Here is a 26,568-nt window from a genome sequence, read left to right as displayed (position 1 = left end):
TGGAGGTCTTTGGGAGAGAACGGCGAGAGAGGCGAATCCGCGAGGAACAGCTGCAGGCCCAAAGCGCGGAGCAGAAACGCCGGGCCCGACGAAACCCCCGTACGGCCCACGGCCCCCGCACCACCGGGACCGTAATAAAGTTTCAACTGGAGAATGGCTGGGGCTTTATCCGGGATCACCGAACTCCCGGCGACGTCTTTGTCACCCGCAGGGATGTCGAGAGCCACCTGCCGGAGGGACACCGCGGACGTGACCTCTACCCGGGTGATGTGGTCGCCTTCACCCGGCATCAGTGTGCTAAAGGACCGTACGCCCTTCACGTACACCGGCTGACTGAGGAGGAGATGCAGTATGAGGAAGACCAAGAGGACCCGAACGGGTCTGAAGACTACCCTCAGGAAGGAGCAGGAGGACATTGTTACTAATGAACGGTAACTGAAACTGTATATAGTTACCCGTAAGGGTACCTGTCATGCTGCTAATTGGAGTGTGGTCCCCGTTGGGACTAGTATGGAGTTATTAAAGGGACTGTTACCTGTGTGCCCTAATCCCTAATCAGGCTGAGGACTGTGAGCAGCCATTCCCTATTCCCACTGGCCGAGGACTGAGAGCGGTCAACACCCTGTAAATAGTTGCGCTTCTTAAAGTGCCCCCTACTGGTTTTATAAGGAACTGTTTTTCTACTACGGAATTGGTGACTGTTGCACTTTATCTGGTCACAAGTTGCACCGTGGCCAGAAATCAAGAATATGTTCTGAAAACGTTGTATGTGAAAATGTCTTATAATAGAAAGTTTATTATGCTGCTAAAACAGTAATGCCAAAATCTTGCATAATGTTTTACAAAAGAGTTCCGGTGGCATTAGCCAGATATTTTATAATGTCATAGGAAAATGTTTTATACCTGTAACGTTTAAAAAGAAAAGAGTACCTCCCATAAAGGGATGAGTTCATAGTTAATATCTTATATGTGAGTGCACTTTCAAATTTTTGTATGTCTAATTGTTTTGCTCTATTCCAGCCCGAGGACGTGCTGTGATTTACCAGGGGGGAATGTAGCACCCCGAGGACTCGGCTGCTACAGGGGTATTGCACCTCGAACCAGAGGTGTGGTATTCCACTCCCGGGTAAGGATGGAGTGTGGAACATAGCTCAGTTAGCTGCATGCACTACACTCACCCCATTTCCGGGGGACAGACCAACGGTACTCCCACCAGATAGATGTGCAGGTACGACAGCTTCTGTCCCTGGCTGGAGTGGGGAGGGGGGAGGAACATCCCAGTGGTGTAGGAGCAGAGAGGGGAGGGACTCTGGGCATAGGTAGGAGCCCATTGGGTGCTAGTCATCTGGGCTCGGGTGTCAGAAGGGAGTATATAAGGTGGGCACCATCTTAGGACAGCAGTCAGTTCAGTCTGGAGGAGAAGAGGAGAGGAGCTCAGCCAGAGAGGGCTGACAGGGAGCTGTGGCTCAGTCTGGGCCCAGCTCCATAGCCAGGCCTGGAGAGGAGGCATGAAGCAGAGAGAGAGAAAGAAGAAGAAGGAGGAACAGGAACACCAGGAAAGGCCCAGAGACGCAAGAAGAGAGGGAACCCTGAGATCCCACGAGTTAACGGGTGAAGGGTTGGCAGAACAGGGTACCGGATCCCAAACTGGTGGAGGCCAATTATCCTCAGCCAGGAACCGGAGGTCGTGGTCAAGCCTTGGCGCGACCCCTCACCATATCCACCAGGAAGGCATACCATATAGGGTCAGGGAAACCGGGAAAGGTTTCACCACCAGAAGGCCCGAGGGAGCCGGACAAAAGTGGGTCCCTGGTGGGGACGGCCAGTAGAAAGGAAGAGAGGGGAGCCCTGGACCACGCTCCGGAATTGCCTGGGAGTTAGCTGAGTCCCTCACCTGGTGGGCACAGCACGGCTCGGGTGGTCCTTACTGCGCACAAGTGATCTGATAAAGAACTGTGAGTAAAGCTGTGAAAACTGCAACCGCACGTCTCAGTGATTCCTTGCCACACCACCACTACCACCATCATTCCTCCCTGCCTCGCCAGCTGCCCTGAGGCTATACCCCTCCCGTTGGGGTTATACCATCCACGCTGCACCACCGTACCACCGGCCTCAGCGGTCTGCCCTGCAGCGGCGGCTTCATAGCCGCAATCAACGGGTGGCGTAGTCGAACAAAACAACATCTTATGCCAAGCACCGCCACTTAGTTTGACACCCTGGGCACGGACCGGGTCACCGCCACAAGAAGACTACTACCCCCATCGGATCCGGCTCCGGGTATCCCCCGCATGCGCAACGCAGCACAACATGGCCCAGGGGGCGCGTCATGTACATATAAACAGTTCTGATATCAGCACTTTACAATACATAGGAAACATGTACATATTAACCTATAAAAAGTGCCAAAAAAAAGGCAAGAAGTTCCATACAATGGTCTGGCCATATTTTATAAAGCTGCATGAGCTGGTCACCAGCTAGTACCTGTGTATATAGAGGTAGAAGTGCTACTGAATGCATGGAGGGTGTGGAAAATTGTTCAAAAAAGGGACCAGATTCTGAGAAAAAAATGTTGAAACGTGGAAATGGAAAAGAGATGGGTTGAGACCTAAAAAATGTATCTTTTTAGGGCACTTTTAAAACTATGGCTGTGGGAACTTAACCAAATTCTCTGGGGTAGTGCACTCCAGAAAACTTGTGCAGCACGAGAAAAGTCTTGGATGTTAGTCATAGATCATCATCTGAATGGAGAGCACATGTAGGGTAGGTAGACCGAGAAGAGGGAGGAGATGTATGTAGGCGTAACACTGGAGAGCTTTGTGTGATAAGTTTATGTTGTAGTATATAGTGATGGGTAACGAGTGTAATGACTGGTCAGGAGGGAGGCATCGGTGTAGCAGCTGGATAGAAATACAAGCCTAGGATAGTTTGGAGAGGGGAGAGTTTAGTGATGGGAAGAACTCTTTGACTTCTCATAAATATTAGTGTTAAAGTTTTATAAAGAACAGAAATAACTTGTCATGTGTTGTTCTAGGTATTGTATTGTTGTTTTATATAAATGTGTAGCAGCATTAACTACTTCAGGTTTCCAAAGATGCCAAGCGGTTAAAAGAAAGGAGCTGACCATTCTTCACACTTTGCTCAATATTTTATAATAGAAGTCAATGGGAAAGCTCAAAAGCCAGCTGGGTTTCTATTTGAGCGTATTGCCAGCATTTTTGCTTCAAAAACCACTAGTGGTTTATTCATTGTTGAATTACGTAAAAAAAAAAAAAAAAATGCCTGGAAAATACCAGTACAAAAGACAATACAAAAACACTGTAAAAATGCTAAAGAAAACCGCCGGTAGTCGAAAACGAGCTTAGAAAATGACCAAAAAAAAATCCTAAAAAAGGCACTTTAGAAAAAAAAACATCTCCAGCATTCCCTGAAGCATCTTTTTTCTTGAAAAACGGGGCAGGGTCACCGGCCTGGAAATGACGTACAATATAATACACTGGCAGGTTAGCGTTAAACCACCTGATGTATACACCCTGTGTCGGACTGGGGTGCCGAGGGCCCACCAAATAACCAACTTCAGGGCCCCACTTTTCTGCTACATGCAAATGTGTCATTATCCTCAATTTATATAACAATGAACCGCGTAGATTATTAAATGAATAAGATGCTTCCATTGTCTGTACATAGTGATTCAAGTATATTGTGCCAAGTACTGCTCATATAAGAGGGTGGTGGCCCACCGGAGGATTCTCCTTTTCTCCTGTGGGCCAGTCCAAGCCTGTTTACACCGGCTATAATTCGGGAAGCAGTCGGTGGATTAATGGATGACGTTTGGTATCATTTTCTTAAAACCGCATGTAGTGCAGACATTACATAAAATACTGTATCAGAAAAACCTTTCCTATTTTATAATGAATATCATGAACCTGGCGCTGCCCTTTATTATTAGGGGGCCATTTCTATGTTTCGCACCCCTAGACTTTCGGTAAATCCATGCCCGGTGTGTGTTATATCGGTCTTGTACACAGGATTTCCTGAGCTCCTGGAGCCTGTGACGTAGCACACCTCCCATTATCTCCCTTCTCTCCCCCTCCCCCAGCTCTCTCTCTCTCCCACTCTCTCCCCATCAGCTGCAGGAGCAGGTTAGTCTTGTCTTTATATTGATCATCTTTCCTTCGTATCCTCCGTTTTCCCACGATGCCATTATTTCTGTATCATTTCTCGTTTTCTAGGTGTGGATCCTTCTGCTTTCCTCTGCTTTTCCTCTGTGCCTCCCTCCTCCTCCTCCAATATCTGCATTTGTCTTTTTCTCTTTGTATTTCTCCATTTCCTCCACCTTGCGCCTGTATGGTGTATATATAAATATATATATCCTCGGCATGCAGTCTGCTTTGTGTCATTGCCAGGTTTTTAGCAATCCCTTGGCCCTGCGATCACAATGCTGGCTCTGCGTATATGTGTCGGATTCCTTCTCTTTTTATTCCGCTCGGCATCTTCCATTTTATCGGATTACTTTCATGCCTCACTTGCCGTTTGCTCCATTGCTTGTTCCTTGCATGATTAAGCCTTTCTCCGGTCTTTTCCCAATTGCTCCTTCCCAGCATTTCCAAATTTCCTTTTTGCATCCTTCATATCTACCATCTTCCCTCTGTCATTCCTCCTCCCTCTATAGATCCCTATCTATCCGTGTCTGTAAACCCTCTCTATTTTATTACATGTGCTTGTTCCTGTCCTTCCGTCATTGATAGATCTTTGACTTTGAGTGATTTCCAATTTTCGCATTTTATTCGGAAATGCCATTTTGGGGATCGGTCATTCCTCCCTATGGGCTGAGTATATACTGTCCTCTTCCAGCCATAGATCAGATTAGAAAACTGACCTTGGGTGTGAATTACCTAGGACCTGAAACTTTATCCATCGCATTCCTCATCCATATAACCTTCCCTCTATCTGCATTGTCCCTGATGCACAGAGAGAAGTAGTTATACCTCGAAGGGAGGCCTAAATAACTATAATGAAAACACGTAAGTCCTACAATTACTATACCTTATGTCCTAATTCCGGTTAATGATAGGAATCCACCAATTGACTAGCATATGTAATCATTTAATAAAATAGGCAAAAAACGTTTGGAGAATTTGGACCCAGTTGAATCACTAGAACATTCGACTTGTTCAACTTTTTCGACTTTTTCTGGGATCGGAGTTGCAACTTTTACCTGGCTCCGGACTTCTTGAGTCCTGGTATAATGTATCTATGTGTGTGATGTGCGTTTGTCTTCTTCAAATGAACGACTCTTTGTTTTACTACACAAATCTGTAAACTTTATATCTAACGCCGACATAAAGGGCAAGGACACCCTTGGTATACTGTTGCAAATGCTGTATGCGTGTAGGGAGAACGGAGGGATGAAAAAAAAGTCAATATTCCAGACATTCCAGAGGTGAAAAGTGTTGTCCTCTACACTTTTTAATAAAATTGTTGAATAAAGGGTAAAAAGATAGATGTATATCAATATTTAACGTACACTCTTTTGGCATATGTTTAGGCTAGGGCTATACGGTGACATGTGTTACGTGACCCTGAAATCGCAGTAACACATTGCCACACTGGATGCAATGATTTCCTATGGTGTCAAGATGCGAGCGACCTGCGACATACTGCAAAATTTGCAAATGTTTCCAAATGTGTTGGATTTTCTGTCGTTGGTCGCAAGTTATACGCGACTCATTTGCCATAGGCTTCAATGCAAGTTGCAAACGACAAGACTTTCTGTTTTATTTGCAGCAAAATCACAGCTGTAAAATAGTCGCACAAGTAAGTCCGAGACAAGTTGCACAGATGTTTATTGCTTTTCTCAAAATTGCTGTTGTACGACATATGTAGCATTAGCCCATTATTGGCTATGGACATTTTTGCCATCTTCACATATAGTAAAAGGAAAGCCAGCTCACCCAGTACTTATAATCCAGCTTGCACGGAACCAGGTGGAGCCACATGCTCAAAAAAAAGGGATAGTTGTTCCAGCGTCTGGTAAAATAATTATTTCTTTATTTTTCGTCCATTAAAAACTTGCAAAAATTACAAAGGTTGCATAGACAGGGTAGGAGAGCAAGACGTGTTTCGAACGCTCACTTGCGTTTTTTTTGGCATCTGCATTGGAAGCATACTATCCCAGAGTGCAGTGGGACCATCCCTAATTTGGGGTGCTGGCTCAGGAGGTCGGCGGGTATGTTCTGATATCAGCTGTGTCTGTATCCTAAGCTCAGTCCTTGTAGGACTGCAGGACACAGGTAATGTGTGTGTATATATTTATTTATTGATGTAGCAAAGCTGTTTGTGTATGTGTTTGTATTGGTGTACCAGAGCAAGCTGTGTGTATGTGTTTGTATTGATTTAGAAAAGCTGTGACGTTGTGTATTGATGTAGCAGAGCTGTATGTGTATTAATGTAGTGAAGCTGTGTGTATATTGATGTAGCAGAGCTGTGTGTATTGATGTAATAGAGCTGTGTGTATGGGTGTGTATTTATGTAACAGAGCTGTGTGTATTTATGTAACAGAACTGTGTGTATTGATGTAATAGAGCTGTGTGTATTCATGTAGCAGAGCTGTGTGTATTTATGTAGCAGAGCTGTGTGTATTGCTGTAGCAGAGCTGTGTGTATTGATGTAGCAGAGCTGTGTGTATTGCTGTAGCAGAGCTGTGTGTATTGATGTAGCAGAGCTGTGTGTATTGATGTAACAGAGCTGTGTGTATTGATGTAACAGAGCTGTGTGTATTGATGTAACAGAGCTGTGTGTATTGGTGTAGCACAGCTGTGTGTATTGATGTAACAGAGCCGTGTGTATTGATGTAGCACAGCTGTGTGTATTGATGTAGCACAGCTGTGTGTATTGGTGTAGCACAGCTGTGTGTATTGATGTAGCACAGCTGTGTGTATTGATGTAGCACAGCTGTGTGTATTGGTGTAGCACAGCTGTGTGTATTGGTGTAGCAGAGCTGTGTGTATTGGTGTAGCACAGCTGTGTGTATTGGTGCAGCAGAGCTGTGTGTATTGATGTAACAGAGGTTTGTGCATGAATGTGCATTAATGTACAGAGCTGTGTGTGTGTACACCAAGGTACATCATAATATGTCGGGGGGAATGTACTGTGTGTCCTATGCTGTTTGTGTCCCTTTTTCTTGTTTTTAAAAGTTGGGAGGCATATTGGAAGCATAGCTTTCCTTTTTGTTATATCTACTTTACTAGAATGGCTTAAATTTTACAGTAGGCTTCTAGATATCATTATTTAAAGGGGTTGTCTACTACTTTTATATTGGTGATTTATCCTTAGGTTAGGTCATCAGTTTCAGATTGATGGGGGTCCGAGGCCCAGCATTCCCAATGATCAGCTGTTATCTCCAGTGGTGGATGTACAGTACAGACCAAAAGTTTGGACACACCTTCTCATTTAAAGATTTTTCTGTATTTTCATGACTATGAAAATTGTACATTCACACTGAAGGCATCAAAACTATGAATTAACACATGTGGAATTATATACTTAACAAAAAAGTGTGAAACAACTGAAAATATGTCTTATATTCTAGGTTCTTCAAAGTAGCCACCTTTTGCTTTGATGACTGCTTTGCACACTCTTGGCATTCTCTTGATGAGCTTCAAGAGGTAGTCACCAGAAATGGTTTTCACTTCACAGGTGTGCCCTGTCAGGTTTAATAAGTGGGATTTCTTGCCTTATAAATGCGGTTGGGACCATCAGTTGTGTTGTGCAGAAGTCTGGTGGATACACAGCTGATAGTCCTACTGAATAAACGGTTAGAATTTGTATTATGGCAAGAAAAAAGTAGCTAAGTAAAGAAAAACAAGTGTCAATCATTACTTTAAGAAATGAAGGTAAGTCAGTCCGAAAAATTCGGCAAACTTTGAAAGTGTCCCCAAGTGCAGTTGCAAAAACAATCAAGCGCTACAAAGAAACTGGCTCACATGAGGACCGCCCCAGGAAAGGAAGACCAAGAGTCCCCTCTGCTTCTGAGGATAAGTTTATCCGAGTCACCAGCCTCAGAAATCGCAGGTTAACAGCAGCTCAGATTAGAGACCAGGTCAATGCCACACAGAGTTCTAGCAGCAGACACATCTCTTCAACAACTGTTAAGAGGAGACTTTGTGGAGCAGGCCTTCATGGTAAAATAGCTGCTAGGAAACCACTGCTAAGGACAGGCAACAAGCAGAAGAGACTTGTTTGGGCTAAAGAACACAAGGAATGGACATTAGACCAGTGGAAATCTGTGCTTTGGTCTGATGAGTCCAAATTTGAGATCCTTGATTCCAACCACCATGTCTTTGTGCAACGCAGAAAAGGTGAACGGATGGACTCTACATGCCTAGTTCCCACCGTGAAGCATGGAGGAGGAGGTGTGATAGTGTGGGGGTGCTTTGCTGGTGACACTGTTGGGGATTTATTCAAAATTGAAGGCATACTGAACCAGCATGGCTACCACAGCATCTTGCAGCGGCATGCTATTCCATCCGGTTTGACCATCATTTATTTTTCAAAAGGACAATGACCCCAAACACACCTCCAGGCTGTGTAAGGGCTATTTGACCAAGAGGGAGAGTGATGGGGTGCTACGCCAGATGACCTGGTCTCCACAGTCACCAGACCTGAACCCAATCGATATGGTTTGGGGTGAGCTGGACCGCAGAGTGAAGGCAAAGGGGCCAACAAGTGCTAAGCATCTCTGGGAACTCCTTCAAGATTGTTGGAAGACCATTTCCGGTGACTACCTCTTGAAGCTCATCAAGAGAATGCCAAGAGTGTGCAAAGCAGTCATCAAAGCAAAAGGTGGCTACTTTGAAGAACCCAGAATATAAGACATATTTTCAGTTGTTTCACACTTTTTTGTTAAGTATATAATTCCACATGTGTTAATTCATAGTTTTGATGCCTTCGGTGTGAATGTACAATTTTCATAGTCAAGAAAATACAGAAAAATCTTTAAATGAGAAGGTGTGTCCAAACTTTTGGTCTGTACTGTATATAAACAGTGTATGGAGGGGACAAGCACAGCACCACACACTGTTTAGTGGCCACTGCTGGGCTGCTGCTTAGCTCCTATTGAAAAGGGTAAAAGATGATCTGCAGTATTGATGAGGGTATAAAGTGTCAGAACCCCACTCCTATATTGATGACCTTTTCTAAGGATGGATCATCATTTTAAAAGTCATGGAAAAAACACTTAAAAAAAAAAAACAGCAATTCTGCTCTACTTTTTTTGACGTTTTAAATTCTCCACATTTCATGTGCTACACAAATAAGGTCTATGGGTTTGTACAAACATGGCGATACCCAATTTACACAAGTTCATTTATATTTTTTTACTTTTTTTACAATAAATACATTTGGTTTTTGTATCAACATATTTTAGGAGCCATATGTTTAACATTTTTCCATCAACTGAGCTATATAAGGGTTTATTTTTGCGTGAAAAGTTGTAATTTTCATTGGTATCATTTTCGGGTACTTTTTAACACTTCTTAGGAGGTGGAATGAGCAAAAGAAAGAGCAATTTTGGACGGTTTAATATTATTTATTTATCTTTTTTAAAAACACCAAGCACCATTCAATATAATTGGCTTTTCATCTTATTCTGTGGGTTGATACCATTTTCTTTTCACATTTTTTTTATATATATAGTGTGTCTTTTTTGGTCCACATATTCAGAGAACCAAAACTTTTTAATTTTTCTGTCTACGGCGCTATAAGGGCTGATTTATTAAGTAATGGGCTTTTACTTATTACTAGATGGTGGCCCGATTCTAACGCATCGGGTATTCTAGAATAGGTATGCGGCCGACCGGGCACAATCAGCAGAGCGGTATTTAAATTTGGCGCCAAAATCACTGATTGGTCGAGGCCGGCAACCGCGACCAATTAGCAAAGCAGTGTTAAAATTTGGCGCCTATATCGCAGATTGGTCACGGCCGGCGGTCGCGACTAATCAGCAGAGCGGGGTTTAAATTTGGCGGCAATAATGCTGATTGGTTGCGGCCGGCGGTCGCGACCAATCAGCAGAGCGTTATTTAAATTTGGCGCCAATAATGGTGATTGGTCACGGCCAAGACTAATCAGCAGAGCGGAGTTTAAATTTGTCGCCAATAATGCTGGTTATTCATGACCGGTAACCGCGACCAATGAGCAGAGCAGTGTTTAAATATGGCGCCAATATCGCTGATTGGTCGCGGCCGGCCACCACGACCAATCAGCGAAGCGGTGTTTAAATTTGGCGCCAATATCGCTGATTGGTCACGGCCGGTGGTTGTGACTAATCAGCAGAGCGGTGTTTAAATTTGGGCCAATATTGCTGATTGGTCGCGGCCGGAGACCGCGACTAATCAGCAGAGCGGTGTTTAAATTTGGCGCCAATACTGCTGATTGCTCGCGGTGGCCGGCCGCGACGAATCAGCAGAGCGGTGTTTCAAATTGGCACCAAAATCGCTGATTGGTCGCGGCTGGCCACCGCAACCAATCAGCAGAGCGGGGTTTAAATTTGCCGCCCATATCGCTGATTGGTCGTGTCTGCCGTCCGCGACCAATCAGCAGAGCGTTGTTTAAATTTGGCGCCAATCTCGCTGATTGGTCGCGTCCGGCATCAGCAACCAATCAGCAGAGCGTTGTTTAAATTTGGCGCCAATCTCGCTGATTGGTAGCGGTCGCGGCCGGCCACCGCGACCAATGAGCAGAGCGGCATTTAAATTTGCCGGCCATCTCGCTGATTGGTCGCGGCCGGCCACCGCGACCAATCAGCAGAGCGGCGTTTACATTTGCCGCCCATCTCGATCATTGGTCGCGGCCGGCCACCGCGACCAATCAGCAGAGCGGCGTTTAAATTTGCCGCCGATCTCGCTGATTGGTCACGGCCGGCCACCGTGACCAATCAGCACAGCTGCGTTTACATTTGCTGCCCATCTCGCCGATTGGTCGCGGTCGGCCACCGCGACCAATCAGCAGAGCGGCGTTTAAATTTGCCGCCCATCTCGCTGATTGGTCGCGGTCGGCTGGCCGCGATTAATCAGCAGAGCGGCGTTTAAATTTGCCGGCCATCTCGCTGATTGGTCGCGGTCGGCTGGCCGCGATTAATCAGCAGAGCGGCATTTAAATTTGCCGCCCATCTCGCTCATTGGTCGCGGTCGGCCGGCCACCGCGACCAATCAGCAGAGCGGCATTTAAATTTGCCGCCCATCTCGCTCATTGGTCGCGGTGGCCGGCCGCGATTAATCAGCAGAGCGGCGTTTAAATTTGCCGCCCATCTCGCTGATTGGTCGCGGTCGGCTGGCCGCGATTAATCAGCAGAGCGGCGTTTAAATTTGCCGGCCATCTCGCTGATTGGTCGCGGTCGGCCGGCCACCGCGACCAATCAGCAGAGCGGCGTTTAAATTTGCCGCCCATCTCGCTCATTGGTCGCGGTCGGCCGGCCACCGCGACCAATCAGCAGAGCGGCATTTAAATTTGCCGCCCATCTCGCTCATTGGTCGCGGTGGCCGGCCGCGATTAATCAGCAGAGCGGCGTTTAAATTTGCCGGCCATCTCGCTGATTGGTCGCGGCCGGCCACCGCGACCAATCAGCGTCGTGTTAGTGTGGGCCCGGGAGCGGCGCTGCTTGTGCGGCTCCGTATTAGCGAGGACCGGGGAGCGGCGCTGCCTGTGCGGCTCCTTCTGCTGCGAGAAGCCGGGAGATGAGCGGCTGCTCGCAGCAGAAGCATCCCGACCGGCGGCGCCACTCCCCGGTTCTCCGTTCACACTTGCTGTCGCTGATCTTCCGACGTTAGCCGCATGGAGGTCAGCGGCACCGGTCCGGGTAGTTGTGCTGCTAGCTCCGCTCATCTCCCCGCTGCATCGCCGCTGACCTCCGTCCGCCAGATGAGCCGCTAACGGCCGCCATATTTTTGTCAGAAATCCCGCGGCGCTGATTGGCCGCTGCTGGACCAATGAGCGACGCGGGATTTCCAGGACAGACAGACAGACGGGATAAGACAATTATATAGTAGATTGTGATAAAAAGGACTTTTTATCACTTTTTATTTGTTTTTTGTTTTATTTTATTTTTTATGAGGCAGAATGACAGAAACAGCAACTTTGGCATTTTTCTGTTTCAGCGTTAACCATTCAGGAAAAAATATAATATAGTTTTCAAGTACAGATCATTACGAATGCAACAATATCAAATGTGTTTCTTTCTTTTGGACGATTGTTTTTTAAAGATTGACCTCCTATTTGGGGAAAACATACTGTATATATTTTTTTAATACATAGCAGTCCCAGAAGGGGACTTGAAGGATTGATCATCATTTTAAAAGTTGTGGAAAAACTCTAAATCGGGGACTAATGTTTCAACCAATCATCAGTCTGTGTAAAATGGCCTTAAAGTTTTTTTGTAATGACTTTTAAAATGATGATCCATCCTTCAAGTCCCCTTCATGTAATCCTTTGATCATCCACTGCACTACTTATGCACTGCAGAGTATTATCTCAGCATGTCAGTGTTATTATCTCTGTCAGGATGTAATATGTTTTGGTTTGTAGCAGATCTAGATGCCATTTTTAAAGGGGTAGTCCAGGTGACTGGACACTTGTGAATCCTCACATCGCGCACACCACGTGCTGTCCGGATTCTCCGAGATCAGGCAGTCATGTGACTTTATCTATGTGATTATGCATACTTCCAGCCACATTCCAACTAGACATGCTTGGCCTCACTCAGTTCACTCGTATTGAGCGAGGCCACTCAAGTCTAGTTGGAATGTGGCCGGAAGTACGCTCATCACATACTTTAGGTCACATGAATATCCACTCTACGCACCATGTTACTGCAGACGGTGCAGCCAAACCTGGTCAACCCATCTAAGCTTCCAGTTGCTATAAGCAGATAGAGTTGAACAAAAAAGATTTATGCTGCCCAGGTCTGGCATCTAGTCCTCCATGTTAGATGGACTTCTTGTTCCTCCATGTTTGAAGGACTGGGAAAAATTTCACTCCTCTGGCCGGCATCCTGGATACATCTTACACTTACTAGGTCCCACTACGTCATGACATCACATGAGGCCTAGTTGTGCAAGACCAGATTGGACTTTGGATAAGGGCAGCGTGAATCATTTTGTTCAATTCTACTGTAATAGCAACCCAATGGCGCCCCGTGATCACGTTGCAAAGGGGCAATGGACTGACAGGTGGCGCATTCTCCCTTTATCAGACTCCTCAAATTTGACTGCAGCAAAGGAGGAGTTAAACTGTAGTGATCAAAGCTAGTTCTGGTCCTAGTAGTTGTAATGGGAGCAGAGCTGAATATTACAGATGATTCCTGTTGCAAATGACACGGGCGCAAGTCCCGTGCTTGCACCATCCCTGCGACGTATATATACGTCCTAATACTGGAGCCAACACATCATCAGGACATATATATACGTCCATATGTGTGAAGGCACTAATGGATGCAGATATGTGGAATAAACACACATTTTGCGCTATTGTCAGGAGAGTCTGGAGGCCCCCATACACATTAGATGGTTGGCCTATCCTACCGAAATTATGGGGTTCAGTCAATTTTAAAGACTGTTGAAGAAGCAGAACCTAGAGTATAACAAGCTTTATGTTGCTTATGTAGCCTAACACTAGAAGTGAAATTTCTCTGTAATAAACACTTAACGTTTACTCCTTAAGTTGATATTTTGGGAACTGCATGTTTATGGTATTATGTTTTGGCTTTGGTTGCTCATACAGCTATTTTTTATATACTAGGTCAGACATATGAAAACTGTCTGAAAAAGAAACTACCCCTAGCAACCAATCAGAACCCAGCTTTCATTTTACCTGAGCCGTTGAAGAAATGAAAGCTGAGCTGTGATTGGTTGCTGTGGGTAACTAAGAAAGATTTTCTTTCTGCAGTTTAGGTAAACTAGGCCTCACTTTGTATATCGACCTAAATATTCACACTGGGCCCATACTAGCTGTGTTAAAAGCATAAAACGCATTTCTATAGTCAAGTAATGGATTTTTGAATGATAAATTAAAGAGCATTTTTAGTTTGGGTCACAAAATTCTACCGCATCTAGTGAAGTTTCACATTAATTGTATAAATTTAAAGACAAATAAAAATCTGAATTTTTTTTTAATGTATCTTATTCTTTTGCTTAGGCACGTTCAACCTTTCCCATCTGTTCAGTAAAATGAGGAATGTGGAAAAAAGGATCAGTTAAAAGCAGTCGGCTGGCAAGATCAAAGGAAGCCAGGGCAATCCTGGGTCGTGAAGGGGTATAATCAGCATTTCAGCTCATCATCCTGTCAGACAGTAAAAGGAGCCTCCAGGCTCTCCTTCACTAGTCCTATTTTGTATTTCATACTTCTTCTGTTTTTTTTTCCTCACTTCGTTTTGTCACGATATCCGGGACCAGATTTGAGTCCCAAAAATCCAACAGATTATACATTATTGTGGCTACAAAAGAGGATATACAGGATGAATGAAGAATGTGGTCTACTAGGACGGGACCTTTCCAAGGTGACAGATGAAGAAATGCTATCTCACAGCAAAGAAGAACTCGTGAGGAAACTGAGAGAAGAGGAAGCAGAAAAAATGGCCGCCCTTATCCAAAGAGGTCGTCTTATCAAGGAAGTCAACCGCCAGCTACAAGGCCACTTAACGGAGATTCGAGAGCTAAAACAAGTCAATCATCGTCTTCAAGAAGAGAACAGAGAGTTGAAGGACTTTTGCTGCTTTTTGGATGACGACAGATTGAAAAGCAAGAAGCTGGCTAGCGAATGGCAACTCTTTGGTTACCATGCAGCCAAAGTGTTACGAGAAGACTTGGGTGGGTATCTGAAAAAACTTTCGGAGCTTGAGAGACGTCAGGATGAGCTTGTTCGGGAAAACTCATGCCTTTCGGAAGTTTTTTTGGCTTTGGAGGAAGATGGGGCTTCCATAAGGCATCATGCCAGCCCCGTGGCTTCATCGGAGCTAAGCCTTTTACCTTGTGGACCACGAGACTTGGGAGATGGGAGCTCCAGTACTGGGAGTGTAGGGAGCCCAGATCAACTCCATGTGGTTTGTTCACCCGATGACTGAGAATGGGCATCTAGCCCAAACTTGTGAATGTATATGGCTATGAATGACAAAACTGTTGGCCATTAGATTGAGACTCTAGGGTCAACTGAAGGGGGGGTGAATTTGGGGTAAATAGTCTGTTCTTTTTTTCCCTATCTACCACACTCTCTGTATATATTGTAAACACATAAACTTTAAGCCATTTGGTCTCTGTAAATATGAGAAAAGAAGACAGCACACGATGCAATGGAGCCACTAGGTTCTGTATATGTACAGACCAGCAACAGCTTAGTTTCTGCCCCCAGTCATCGACCTCTTTATATAGACAGGTGTGAGAGGGCTCATGCATTACAAACATCAATTTCCATTTACTGATCGCTGTATATAAAGACTAGTATGGGGCCTGTTACCTAATCGAGCAGATGCCATGACCCGTCAGCAAATATCGCAGTAGGAGGAAGACTTGATCCCTGCTGCCCGGGTTACAGTATATGCATGTGGGAGAGCGCTCGGGGGTCTGCTCTCAATCATGGCTCTCTGTATATACAAATGAGACACCGCAGTCACTGATCAATGTGTGTGTATATATGTATACAGGAGAGAGTGGGAGGGCACAGTCACTTATCTTTGTGTGTATACAAGTCAGATGGCTAAATGAGATTTCCGCTGTCGTTTTATTGTCACACTGGTCCTGATGCATTTTAATAATGCGTGTAAATAGACATTCTTAAAATTATTGCAGGGGCGGACATACCAATAGTGCAACCTGTGCAGCCTCACAGGTGCCCAAGAGTTAAGGCAGCTAACGTCCACCTCCAAAGCAGTAAACAGCTTTTGTCACAGACACGTTATTGGACTACAAAGGGCCCCATATACTGTTCTTGCACAGCGGCCCTTTTCTGTCTGTATCCGCCCCTGCATCATTGCAATAGTTTGCAAAATAGTTCACCTGTAAAATACAAGTTCTATGTAGTTTCCGCTGGTTAACAGTTTAGCCGTCCAGACAATCCCGTGCACTATACTAACCGGATTAAAATTCCTGGGATTTCTCTATTCGTAAAGGCAGTTCTGTTTCTCCTTGGGGAGACCATCAAGCTGGCATAGAAAAACATATACGCCAGACAACATAACCTAGTGAAAAAGTATTAACTCTCCTTCAAGAGTAAGAAATCTGGCTCGTAAGTGACACCTATTGGAGGTAACCACCCTATAAGTCAATGTCCCACCCACATGACTTACGATAGTTAGCAAATCAAAGTCTTCTTTAAAAGGAAAAGACCATCTATAGACAACTGTCAGGACTCTTGCCCCTCGTCAGTGCAGAGTAGGATACTGGTTGGCTGGATGAGTTGCCTTTGGTGAAGGTCTAGGCAGTATTGCTTCTCGGTAATGTAGGGGGACTTGTAGGCCAGGCAATGCTTCCTCTGGAAAAAGGTATACATAACTTGTATATATAACTCTCCTCCAAAAGGAAGAAAGCTGGCTTTCTTGTGCCAACTATTGGAGGTATCCACCCTTTAGGCCAATGTCCAACCTATTAATAAACCTTACCACATGATGTAGGATATTTAGCCAAATATCTCCCTAAAGAAAAGACCTCTATCTGTGACAGCTGTTTCAGGGTTATTGCCCTTTATTGGTGCAGAGTATGGCACTTGTTGGCTAGATGAATGGCTTTTGATGAAAGTTCAGGTGGTAATGTTTCTCCTTATGGAGACTACTAGCTAGTCTCTAGAGACTTATAGATCAGGCAATACTCCCTCATTAAAAGATGTTCAAATAAACTCTCCTCCAAAGGGAAGAAAGCTGGCTTTCTTGTGCCACCTATTGGAGGTAGCAAGCATTTAGGTCAGTATCTAACCCATTAATAAACCTTACCACATGACATGGGTTATTTGGCCAAACCAGAGTCTTCTCCCAAAAGAAAAGACCTCTGTCTGCAGATAGCTGTTTCAGGATTTTTGCCCCTCGTCAGTGCAGAGTCGGGAACTGGTTGGCTTGACCGCCAGCTAGTGTTGGAAACCATGGGAAAGAGGTATGCAAAAAAAGCTCTCCTCCAAGGGGTAGAAATCTTTCTTTTTAGTTCCACCTATTGAAGGTAGCCACACTATAGGTCAATTTTCAAACTTTATCTTATGACTTAGGACAATTCGTTAAATCAGAGACTTGTCCCAAAGGAAAAGACCTCCATCTGCAGACAGCTATTTCAGGGTACTGTTTTTGTGGAAGGCCTATGACGAAGGTGTAGGGGAAACTGTACCTCCAGTAGGATGCACTAGAGAGCTAACTTTCTTTGTCTATTAGTTCAGCCATGATGCTTCTACACCTGGTCTAAGTAGACCTTTCTCTGGCAACCAGGGAAACACAATATATGAACCAAAGAATAAAATGATATTGGAGATCTCATTTTTGAGTTTTTTCTATATATACAGAGGAAGGACAGGGTATCTCCTATTCTATTCCTTCCAGAGTAGTGTTTAAAGTGGTCCATGACTTTATCAGTGTATGGTTTGCCATGGTCATAAAATGTGAATCCATGTTGGATATTCATTCCGGGAGGTTTCTAGCATGAAGAGACAGCTGGTGACTGCTTGGGATTGGTATTAATGCAGTTGTAGAAACATACCGCAGCTCTACTCTTATCTGCCACCGGTCTTCTTAGCCGAAAATACGTCATTTCATATATAAAATGTTGCCAAATAAATTAAAGTGCTTGGATAGTGTTGGAATGTATCATTTTATATTGATATAGATTCTCCTCTTACATTTATTTTTAGAAAAATCTCATTATTCCCATTATTAACCCAAATTGTAAGGTATCCCCTAACAATAGGCTAAGGGATAACTTACTAATCGCTGGTGGACTGAACCACTGCACTAGGCTTTCTCCGGCAGTCTCATAGACAATGAATGGGGCAGAGGTTGCTCCATTCAAGACAAGGATCTGAAAATCCAGTTTTGAGTTCCAGAGTCTCGCTCTGAGGATCGCTGAGGATCCCACCGGTCAAATCCCCAGCAGTCAGTAGGTTATCCTATGGAGATAGAGTCCCGCTGTCAAGATCACTGAGGGTCCCAGTGGTCGAATCCCCAGCAGTCAGTAGGTTATCCCATATCCTATGGAGACAAAGTCCCAATCCCAGGATTGTTGGGAGTCCCAGCGGTTGAATCCCCAGCAGTCAATAGGTTTTCCTATGTAGACAACGTCCCGCTCTCAGAATTACTGGGGGTTCTAGTGGTTAAATCCCCAGCAGACAGTAGACAATATCATACCCTATGGAGACAGAATCCTGCTCTCAGGATTGTTGGGGGTCCCAGTGGTTGAATCTTTAGCAGTCAGTAGGTTATCATATTCAGACAGAGTCCTGCTCTCAGGATCACTGGGGGTCCTAGTGGTCGAATCCCCAGCAGTCAGTAGGTTATCCCATATCCTATGGAAAGAGAGTCCCGCTGTCAGAATTGTTGGAGATCCCAGTGGTTGAATCCCCACCAGTCAGTAGGCTATCCTATGGAGACAGTGTTCCACTCTCAGGATCATTGGGGCTCTATTGGTCAAATCTCCAACAGTCAGTAGGTTATCCCATATCCAATGGAGACAGAATCCCACTGTCAGGATCGCTGGAGGTCCCAGCTGTCAAATCTCCAGCAGTCAGTAGGTTATCCCATAACCTATGGAGACCGAGTCCCATTCTCAGGATCACTGGGGGTACAAGTGGTCGAATCCCCAGCAGTCAGTAGGTTATCCCATAACCTATGGAGACAGAGTCCCGCTGTCAGGATCGCTGGGGATCCCAGAGATCGATTCCCTAGGAGTCATTAGGTTATCCCATATCGTATTGAGACAGATCTTACTGTAATAATAATACGATTTTTCTAAAGATAGATATAGGTTTATGTTCTGTATTATTGGAGCAATGGTCCTCTTTGTATATATTAATTTTATTTCATGACTAATGTGTGTATATAAAGCATAGGGGCGCTCACATACACGTGTGTGTGGTTTGGATATCTTCACCTGTTTCACATGATCAAATAAATATATATTTGGGGGTTTATATGTTGTGGTCTGACAAATCCATGTAATATTTCTCCCATAGATATCCTATAAAGAAATTGACCTATACGGGCTAGTAGCGGGCAGTCCTACAAGTATGTATTACAGCTTACAGTGTAGGTCTCTACCGTGCCCTATGGAAATGATGTAAGAGATTGATGACCTCTATACTTTTGCAGTTGACTTTATAAGGCTGTTTATATGTTCTCCCTCCTCGTCGTCATACGTAGCACTCAGAATATCACACCCATTTCCTTTCCCATTGTTTCAGACTTGTCTTCAAACTTATTAATAGCAAATCAGGAAATACTAAGACCCCAACCTTGCTGTTTTTGCTGTAGTGATATATTGCAATACCATACAGTATGTGCAATCGTGCAGCTTTACTAGGGCCCGGTAAGAAAGGGGTCCACCGATACCTTAAAATCAACTCCTGTCTTTTAGATCGCATGTATGGGACAGAGCATTTGAGCTATAAGAGACCAAGAAGCCCTTTTACTGTTCTTGCACGGGGCCCATTTCTGTCTGTGTACACCCCTAAGTATAATAGTGTTAATATTGTTTTACTTCTAGTGTTCGGATTTTATACAAGTCCTTATGTTAGGATGTGAATTGTATATATGGCAATTCTTCTGGAAAATCATGCCTTTAAATTCTTGCTTGGAGCTGAATTGCAGATTGTTGCAGTTAAAGGAGTTGTCACATCAGCACAATCCTTTCTGTAAATGCAGACTTGCCATAATGATCACCTGATCACCGGGGTTCCAGCAGCTGGAAAATTTGCCGATTCGCTGACATCTCTTTGGTGAAGATGCAGACAGCCTGCAACACTGCAGAGCTAATTTTCTATTTCATGGTGTCCATTCTTTAAAGCCACCTTTTCTTAGCAGTTCTTCACTTTTTTCTCCCCACCTATATGCCATGCATATACTCTAATATTTCCTGATGGGAAACCAATGACAAGGACGTTCCTGAATCTGTCCAGCTGCAGGCAAACCCAGACATGTCTGCAATTCGTTCTCATGTTAAAGCAGTAATTTTTTTTCTGTACAGATTATGTGAAGGGTGTTGTTAGACCAACCAGAACTTTTTGAGATCATCGATATATCTGATGAGGAAGCAGATGTGTCATCGTAGAAGATTTTAGCCAACACCACCCAAACAGGTCATCCATTATCCAAAGTGCTTTGCCAAACTTCTTGCCACATTCTGAGACAGGGGTTCTGTCTCCAATAAACCAAAATCTGGACAACCCAAAAACCATTACGGATGAAGAAACAGCACAACACAACTGCAGTTCTGGCCACTTGTCAACCATGCCTAAATTCAGCCAATTTTTTTCTTCTCTCAAGGGTGCCTCACACATCCGTGTTTCATGGTCTGAGAACTGACCAAGATGTATGGACTGGCTGAGAATCTCCAGACCGAACTCAATAACCTCTTATGTCCTAAGCCAGTTTGTACTCAACTCATGAAACATTGATGTGTGAAACCGGCCAATATGGTACCCTTACAAAATTCAGATGGTGCAACATCTGCCCAAAGACAATCCAGACCATAAGATGGAACTTGCAGAATGGATGACACAGTAGCTTCAAATAAATCCTTTTGTTCCTTATCCTGTCCTGCTGTGGCAGGAAGTTTGGCACCTGCACTGCACGTGGTAATGAGAGACCTGGTTGGGTGTTGTTTGTTGAAATCTTCCTTCATGGACCTTGTGCTTCGTTCACTTTGTTCATTGAAAATGAGGATGATCTCAACATCTTATGTTTGAGATGTCACCATCCTTTAAATCGCCTGCACAGAAGAAAAGTCACTGTTTTAACATGAGAATAAATAAAGTTACTGAAGTTTAATTCAACATGGCGGCTCAAGTTAGTGACATGGTCAAACCATTTTCATTTTATTTGGGCATTTCCATACCTTTGAGACTCCCCGTACATTAGAACACAGTGTGACCTCTTTGAGACAAGCACCTAGGATTGCAGTGAAAGAATGGTCTTCTATACACAGAAGGGGAATTGAATCTGTAACACAAAAAATCTGTTCTGCATGGGCGGTGGCTTTATTTTACAGTTGGCTTTTCGAGAAGTTTCACTGTAATTTTGCATTTTTAGAGGATGAACACCTCACCTCTGCACCCTCTATTTTTAGACCCCGTAAAGAAATGAGAGTGGTAGATATGCAACTCTATAGCCAGATTCTCATGCTGTTTTATGTGACGTTGTATCCGAAAAAAATGCATTTTTTGAGTCACTTTAATAGGGAAAAGCTATAAAATTACCAAACATATTGCTGTTTTCCTATGGGGCCACTTTCAAGACCTTCTACTTTGATAAAACCAAAATCACAAAATATGGCAAACCCGCAATAAAATAGTTTTTTTGCAAAATATTTGAAATGCAACTTTGTGCCAGCAAAGTGATTTTTCTGATATTATTGAAAAGGATATGTTCACACTGATTTTTTTTGTCCAGGCCATCAAAAACTATGAGTTTTTTAGTTGAAAACCACTTCATGAAACTCTCTTTGAAGAGTTTTTGGAGGAGTTTTTCATTTCCTGATGAAGAATTTTTCAAGCGTTTTTTGCAGGGTTTTTTTTTTTTCCTGAAATTTTTTTTTCATTTATTTATTTTACTCGCTTATATAGCTCCATTGATTTCCACAGCGCTTTACACACATCATCATTGGGGGCTCACAATCAAAAATTTTCAGTATGTATTTTTACTGCCTTTTGATTGCTTAGTGCCTAGAGTTTGGAGCTTTTGCCGTCAGGAGCCGCTTTGAAGAAGTGACATGCACCCTCCAAAGCCTGAACATATGAACAGCAAAGTGTTTTGTTTCATAGAAATGAATAGGAGGATTCTTTTGAGCGTTTTGTTATTGCTTTTCCCGACAATTTTAGAAGTAGATCGGCTCAGAAAAAAAGACTCAGTGTGAACATACCCCAAGTGTGCACAGTTGGTCCAGCTTCTGTAGTGACATTAAAAGCAAGGGCAGATGCAGACAGAAGAGGGCCCCTGTACCAGAACAATATAAGGGCCCTTTGCAGTCCAATAGCTCATTATAATGAACAATTCCACCTGCTTTAGAGGAGGATGTGGGCCCCTTTACCGCGTGGGCCACAGGCGGCTGCACAGGTTGCACCGATAGTATGTCCGCCCATAATCCCAAGATATCTATAAGATAGTGCAGGATCTCCGAGTCACCTGTCCTACTGCCTTGTGCATTATAAGGTCCATATTATAAGGTCGATGATTATGACAGTCAAGTATTGGATTTTTCACACGTCTGTGTATGTATCAGTCTGCGTGCATAACGTCTTTATCCATAGGATTTCCACATCTTTTGACAAGATCCTGCATGCCCCCTCCTCAGAGCACATGATCCGCAACCAGATTTCTGCCATTTTTAGTAACCAGTTCTGAAATGTCATTGGTTAGTAAGATATTTCCAGAGTAGCATCCTTGGGCTTCAGGAATGGCGTCCTCATCTGAATAGGATTTCTGTTATTGACTCTGCTCCTTATAACACTCATGGAAACATTGATCATTGCATATTGCCTGCCTTAGAGTTGCCCAATATTTATTTGGTGTTGCCCAATATTTAGGTGCAGTAGTGGGCCATACCATAGACAATGAGCAGCTGCGGGGGAAAGATGATTATATCTGAGTGAAGTCATACAGGAAGGAACTTCTAGACAATGGGGACAGCTCAGTGTCTGGGACACTACGAGGAAGGCAAGATGGCACAAGTTGCTTTTAGCAGATTGGAGAGTTCCTGCCATTGTGAAAAAAATTATAAAATTACATTCTAAAAAAATGGAAATGGTTGTCGTCTACCATGACATTGATGACCTATCCTTAAGCCCCCATACACATTTGACTAATTTAGTCAATATCGACGGGTTCAGCCAACAATCTAATGTGTATGGTGACACCCTAAGAGTTAAGGATTCGACATGGTTGATTTTGTACTGTCAGTTTTTTTGTTCTCCATAGGATAAGCCGCCGGCAGATATGTCTGGCAGCTACTCTTTTATAGAGAACACAGGAGCGCTCAGCAGAGAAAGTGCTCCTGTGTATGAGAGACGCCCGGGATAACTGCCTACTGAACGTCGTTTAGCTGACAGCCATATAAAGTGTATGGGCAACTTGGCAATGCAAATCTATGGGTCTGTAAAAAAAAAAATTGGACTGCACTTGGATGACATGAGTAATGCCAAACTCTGCCCTTGCTCTGTCTCAAGTGTACCAATTCAGCTCTTTAGCTTCATATATGTGTATCCTCTGACATCCTGGTTGTTCAGGACACTCTAATTGACAGCCCTGTATAAAAAAAGTATAGCCGTAGGGCAGGACATACCAAGTAACCAGCGAGGCTTGAAGCACCATTGACACTGTGTGATAGCATAGAAAAGCAGGTTGATACTGTTACGCCGGCCACTCGCACACCTTCTAATCGCCGCTCTACTCACCACGTGCTTTGCTCTGCTCCACCCAGTACCTGACCATCTCTCTGAGCTGCCTGGTGCTTTTCTTCCAGCTCTGCTGTTTGTGAGTCATAGGGGGCGCTGCCGAATTGTGTAGGAAGTTGCGTCCATTCTATCCTGCAAAGTTCTGCTTGCCCGGCCAGCAGGTGATATATCAGGTGACTCCACCCTCTATTCCTCGCCTGAACTTAGGTTCCTACTAGCTCAGTCTCTAGCTTCCCATATTGGCATATTCCTGTTTTGTCTCACTTTAGCCTTCTCGTTTATCCTGATCTCTCTTCTTCTGACCTCGGCTACAAATTCTGAACCTTTGCTGCCTGCCCTGACCTTGGACCGTCTGACTACGCTTCTGTCTCGCCCAACTGTACCCAAGTCTCTGACCCTCCGGTCAGCTGCTGCAGTCCCGGGTAGTGGTACCTGGTGTCTACCGGCCACTGAGGTATCAAGTCCGATCATGACATTTCTTCCTCCTTAATCTTCCCCCACCACCTGTGAGTGATATTATTGAGAAGTGGAAGGAGCCGCAGCAACTCAGCCACGAAGTGGAGACCACATAACTTTACAGAGCGGGGGGCCGAGTGCTGTGGAACAGAGGGCAGAAAAGTCCCCAACCTTCTGCTGACTCCATAACTGCAAAGTCCAGACCTCCTCTGGTATAACATCAGCACAAACACTGCGCCCACTCCGGGAGCTTCATGGCTGAGTAGCTTCATGCAGCCTTACATCACCAAGCACAATGCCGAGCGTCAGATAGAGTGGTGTAAAGTCATAAAGCCGCCACCACTGGACTCTGGAGGAAATGTGTTCTGCTCTTCTATCTGGCAGTCTGTTGGACACCAGGAGAACTTTACCCGCCTGACTGCATTGTGCCTGCCATACAGTTTGGTGGATGAGGGATACTGCTATGGGCTTGTTCTTCAGGGGTCAGCTCCTGTAGGAGGCACAATACTTTTGTGTAGATCTCAGCATACCCATTGGAGACTGCAGTTTATAGCAGCAAATTGGTTGACCTATGATGGTGGTCAGTAAGTAAATCTGTTGTTAATAAGCCCTCTATATGTAGCAAATTCAGAAGCCATTAATGCTACTTAAACACTATGGGTCCAGAAAATGCTCAGAAATCACTTTTGCAAAATTTTTGTGCAACATGGAGTTTTCACGCCCTTTCTGGGAGCTGTGCCTAATTTGACGGGGGCAACTGGGGCGGGATGGGGATGTGGCTATGCCCATCTGTTAAATTCATGGACGGCATTTTTTATGCCAGAAATATTACTCCAGTCCTCGACTGGAGTAACATTTCTGATGAGGTACATGGGACTGAGAAAATGTAGTTATCAATGAATTTTGCTTAACTTATTACTGAAGACCCCTCATGATGTATGGCATACAAAACGCCACTGTTAATGAATCGGGGCCTATATGACCCTGAATTCCCCATTATGGGACTATAATTATAGGAAACAAACATGGCATCTAATTCAAGGTGATGACTTGTCCTCCTGATTCCCCAGATCTCAATCCAATTGATCATCTGTGTGATATATTTGCTTTAGTGGATTGAATGGGTAGTTCATGGGTCGTACGGAGGAGGGGACTGATGTAAGGGGACCCTTATAGAAATGTCAGAGTCTGAAGCTGGCCATACATACGGGAGGTAAGTGAATTTTTTGTAGATATTTCACTTTCATGCCGTGAAGTGAGAGATTTATGAACACTGGAAATTTAGTAAATCTAAAAGTTTTCAACTAATTGACATTGCTGTAAAATATGCGAAAGATTCAAGCCGCATCACATATTTGGTGCATCTTTGGTTCATAAAATGAAACCTGCTCCTGCTTGCGTTGCTTTTTTTTAACCTTTTTTATCTTTTTTTTTTTACTTTAAACATAAATTTGTTAGAACATGGCCCTAAGAATTTTCCGCCATTAAGTACAATGAGGACAGTGTAATACTTAATTTCTCCTGTAGGAGTGCTGCAGTGAAACTGGACACTTGCTGATAGGTTCCTCGAAAAAAATAAAATAAAAGTTGTGCCACCGAAATAAAGTTCAAAGACCCAATAGTATTGCAAACATTCATCACCAACCACTGCTTAGTGTTTCCATTCTTGTGCCCTGATCTCATCATGCTCCTCCGTTTCCACTAACAGCAAGAAGGTGAACATGTTGGTGGTGGTTGGTATTTATTAGGACATGATGGCAGCTCATGACTCTAAGGCAAATATCTCTTTCATGCTTGCAAGATGTATGGAGGATTTTTTTATTACAGAACTTTGCAGGAAATGCTACATTTTGTTAATTTTCATAAAATACGCATTTTTTTCTGCTAAAAGTAAGTAGCAATAATATATTATAATAATATATATAATATATATTTCTCTGTACAGAACCAGGCCAGGTATTCTAGAAGAACAGTGCCACCTAGTGGCCAGATATTATATCATTATATTACAGGACACAAAGGCTATTAGGTCGTGTTCACATGGACGTCTGATATAAATGCACACTACATTTTCCTTAATGGAGGAACTAGTAGGTTCAGTGGTGCTTCAACCTCTCCAGTTGTTGTTTTTTTTTTTTTTTCAGCCACTTTTTGATAATGTTTGCCAGACCAGGTGACAGCAGCGGCTGACATTATTTTCTCTACATTTTTCTGTATACCTTCTTTCTTGATAGTAGAACATCTCTAGAAAATGAGCTTTAGGGATATCAACACTTTTTTTATTTTACTATTTAAAGGGGTTGTCCAGTACTTTTATATTAATGGAGAGGCCTTACCAATATAAGAGCGGTGAGGATGCGACACCCGACACCTCCACAGAGGTTTCCAGTGCCGGACGGATGTGCTCAAGTTGCAGAGCGGAACAGCACAGCGCCATCAACTGTATAGTGGCCGCAGTGAGGTACTGCACATCCACCCCCACTCATTTGAATA

The 26,568-nt window shown here is 44.0% G+C and overlaps 1 protein-coding gene across 2 annotated transcripts; it reads left to right on the top strand.

Moving 5' to 3' along the window:
• The first annotated feature begins 3,982 nt into the window (after nt 1-3,982).
• Nucleotides 3,983-19,846, top strand: CCDC85B (coiled-coil domain containing 85B). Of its 2 annotated transcripts, none has more exons than XM_073658392.1 (2): nt 3,983-4,139; nt 14,188-19,846. In XM_073658392.1, the coding sequence occupies exon 2, from the start codon at nt 14,507-14,509 to the stop codon at nt 15,110-15,112; it is 606 nt and encodes a 201-aa protein (XP_073514493.1). In that variant the 5' UTR covers nt 3,983-4,139; nt 14,188-14,506; the 3' UTR covers nt 15,113-19,846. The 2 variants fall into 2 exon arrangements, with proteins under 2 accessions (XP_073514493.1, XP_073514494.1); XM_073658393.1 differs by lacking the exon at nt 3,983-4,139 and adding an exon at nt 4,718-5,021.
• The last annotated feature ends 6,722 nt before the right edge of the window (nt 19,847-26,568 follow it).

Source organism: Phyllobates terribilis, unplaced genomic scaffold, assembly GCF_046119375.1.
Source record: "Phyllobates terribilis strain yellow unplaced genomic scaffold, ASM4611937v1 Scaffold_13__5_contigs__length_258822181, whole genome shotgun sequence".
NCBI lineage: Eukaryota > Metazoa > Chordata > Amphibia > Anura > Dendrobatidae > Phyllobates > Phyllobates terribilis.
Note: the sequence above shows the minus strand (reverse complement) of the source record. Positions and strands in the feature narration are given on the sequence as shown.

Bases quoted from the DNA above. Each gene is read 5' to 3' on its own strand.
- CCDC85B (XM_073658392.1), top strand. From the start codon at position 14,507: ATGAATGAAGAATGTGGTCTACTAGGACGGGACCTTTCCAAGGTGACA.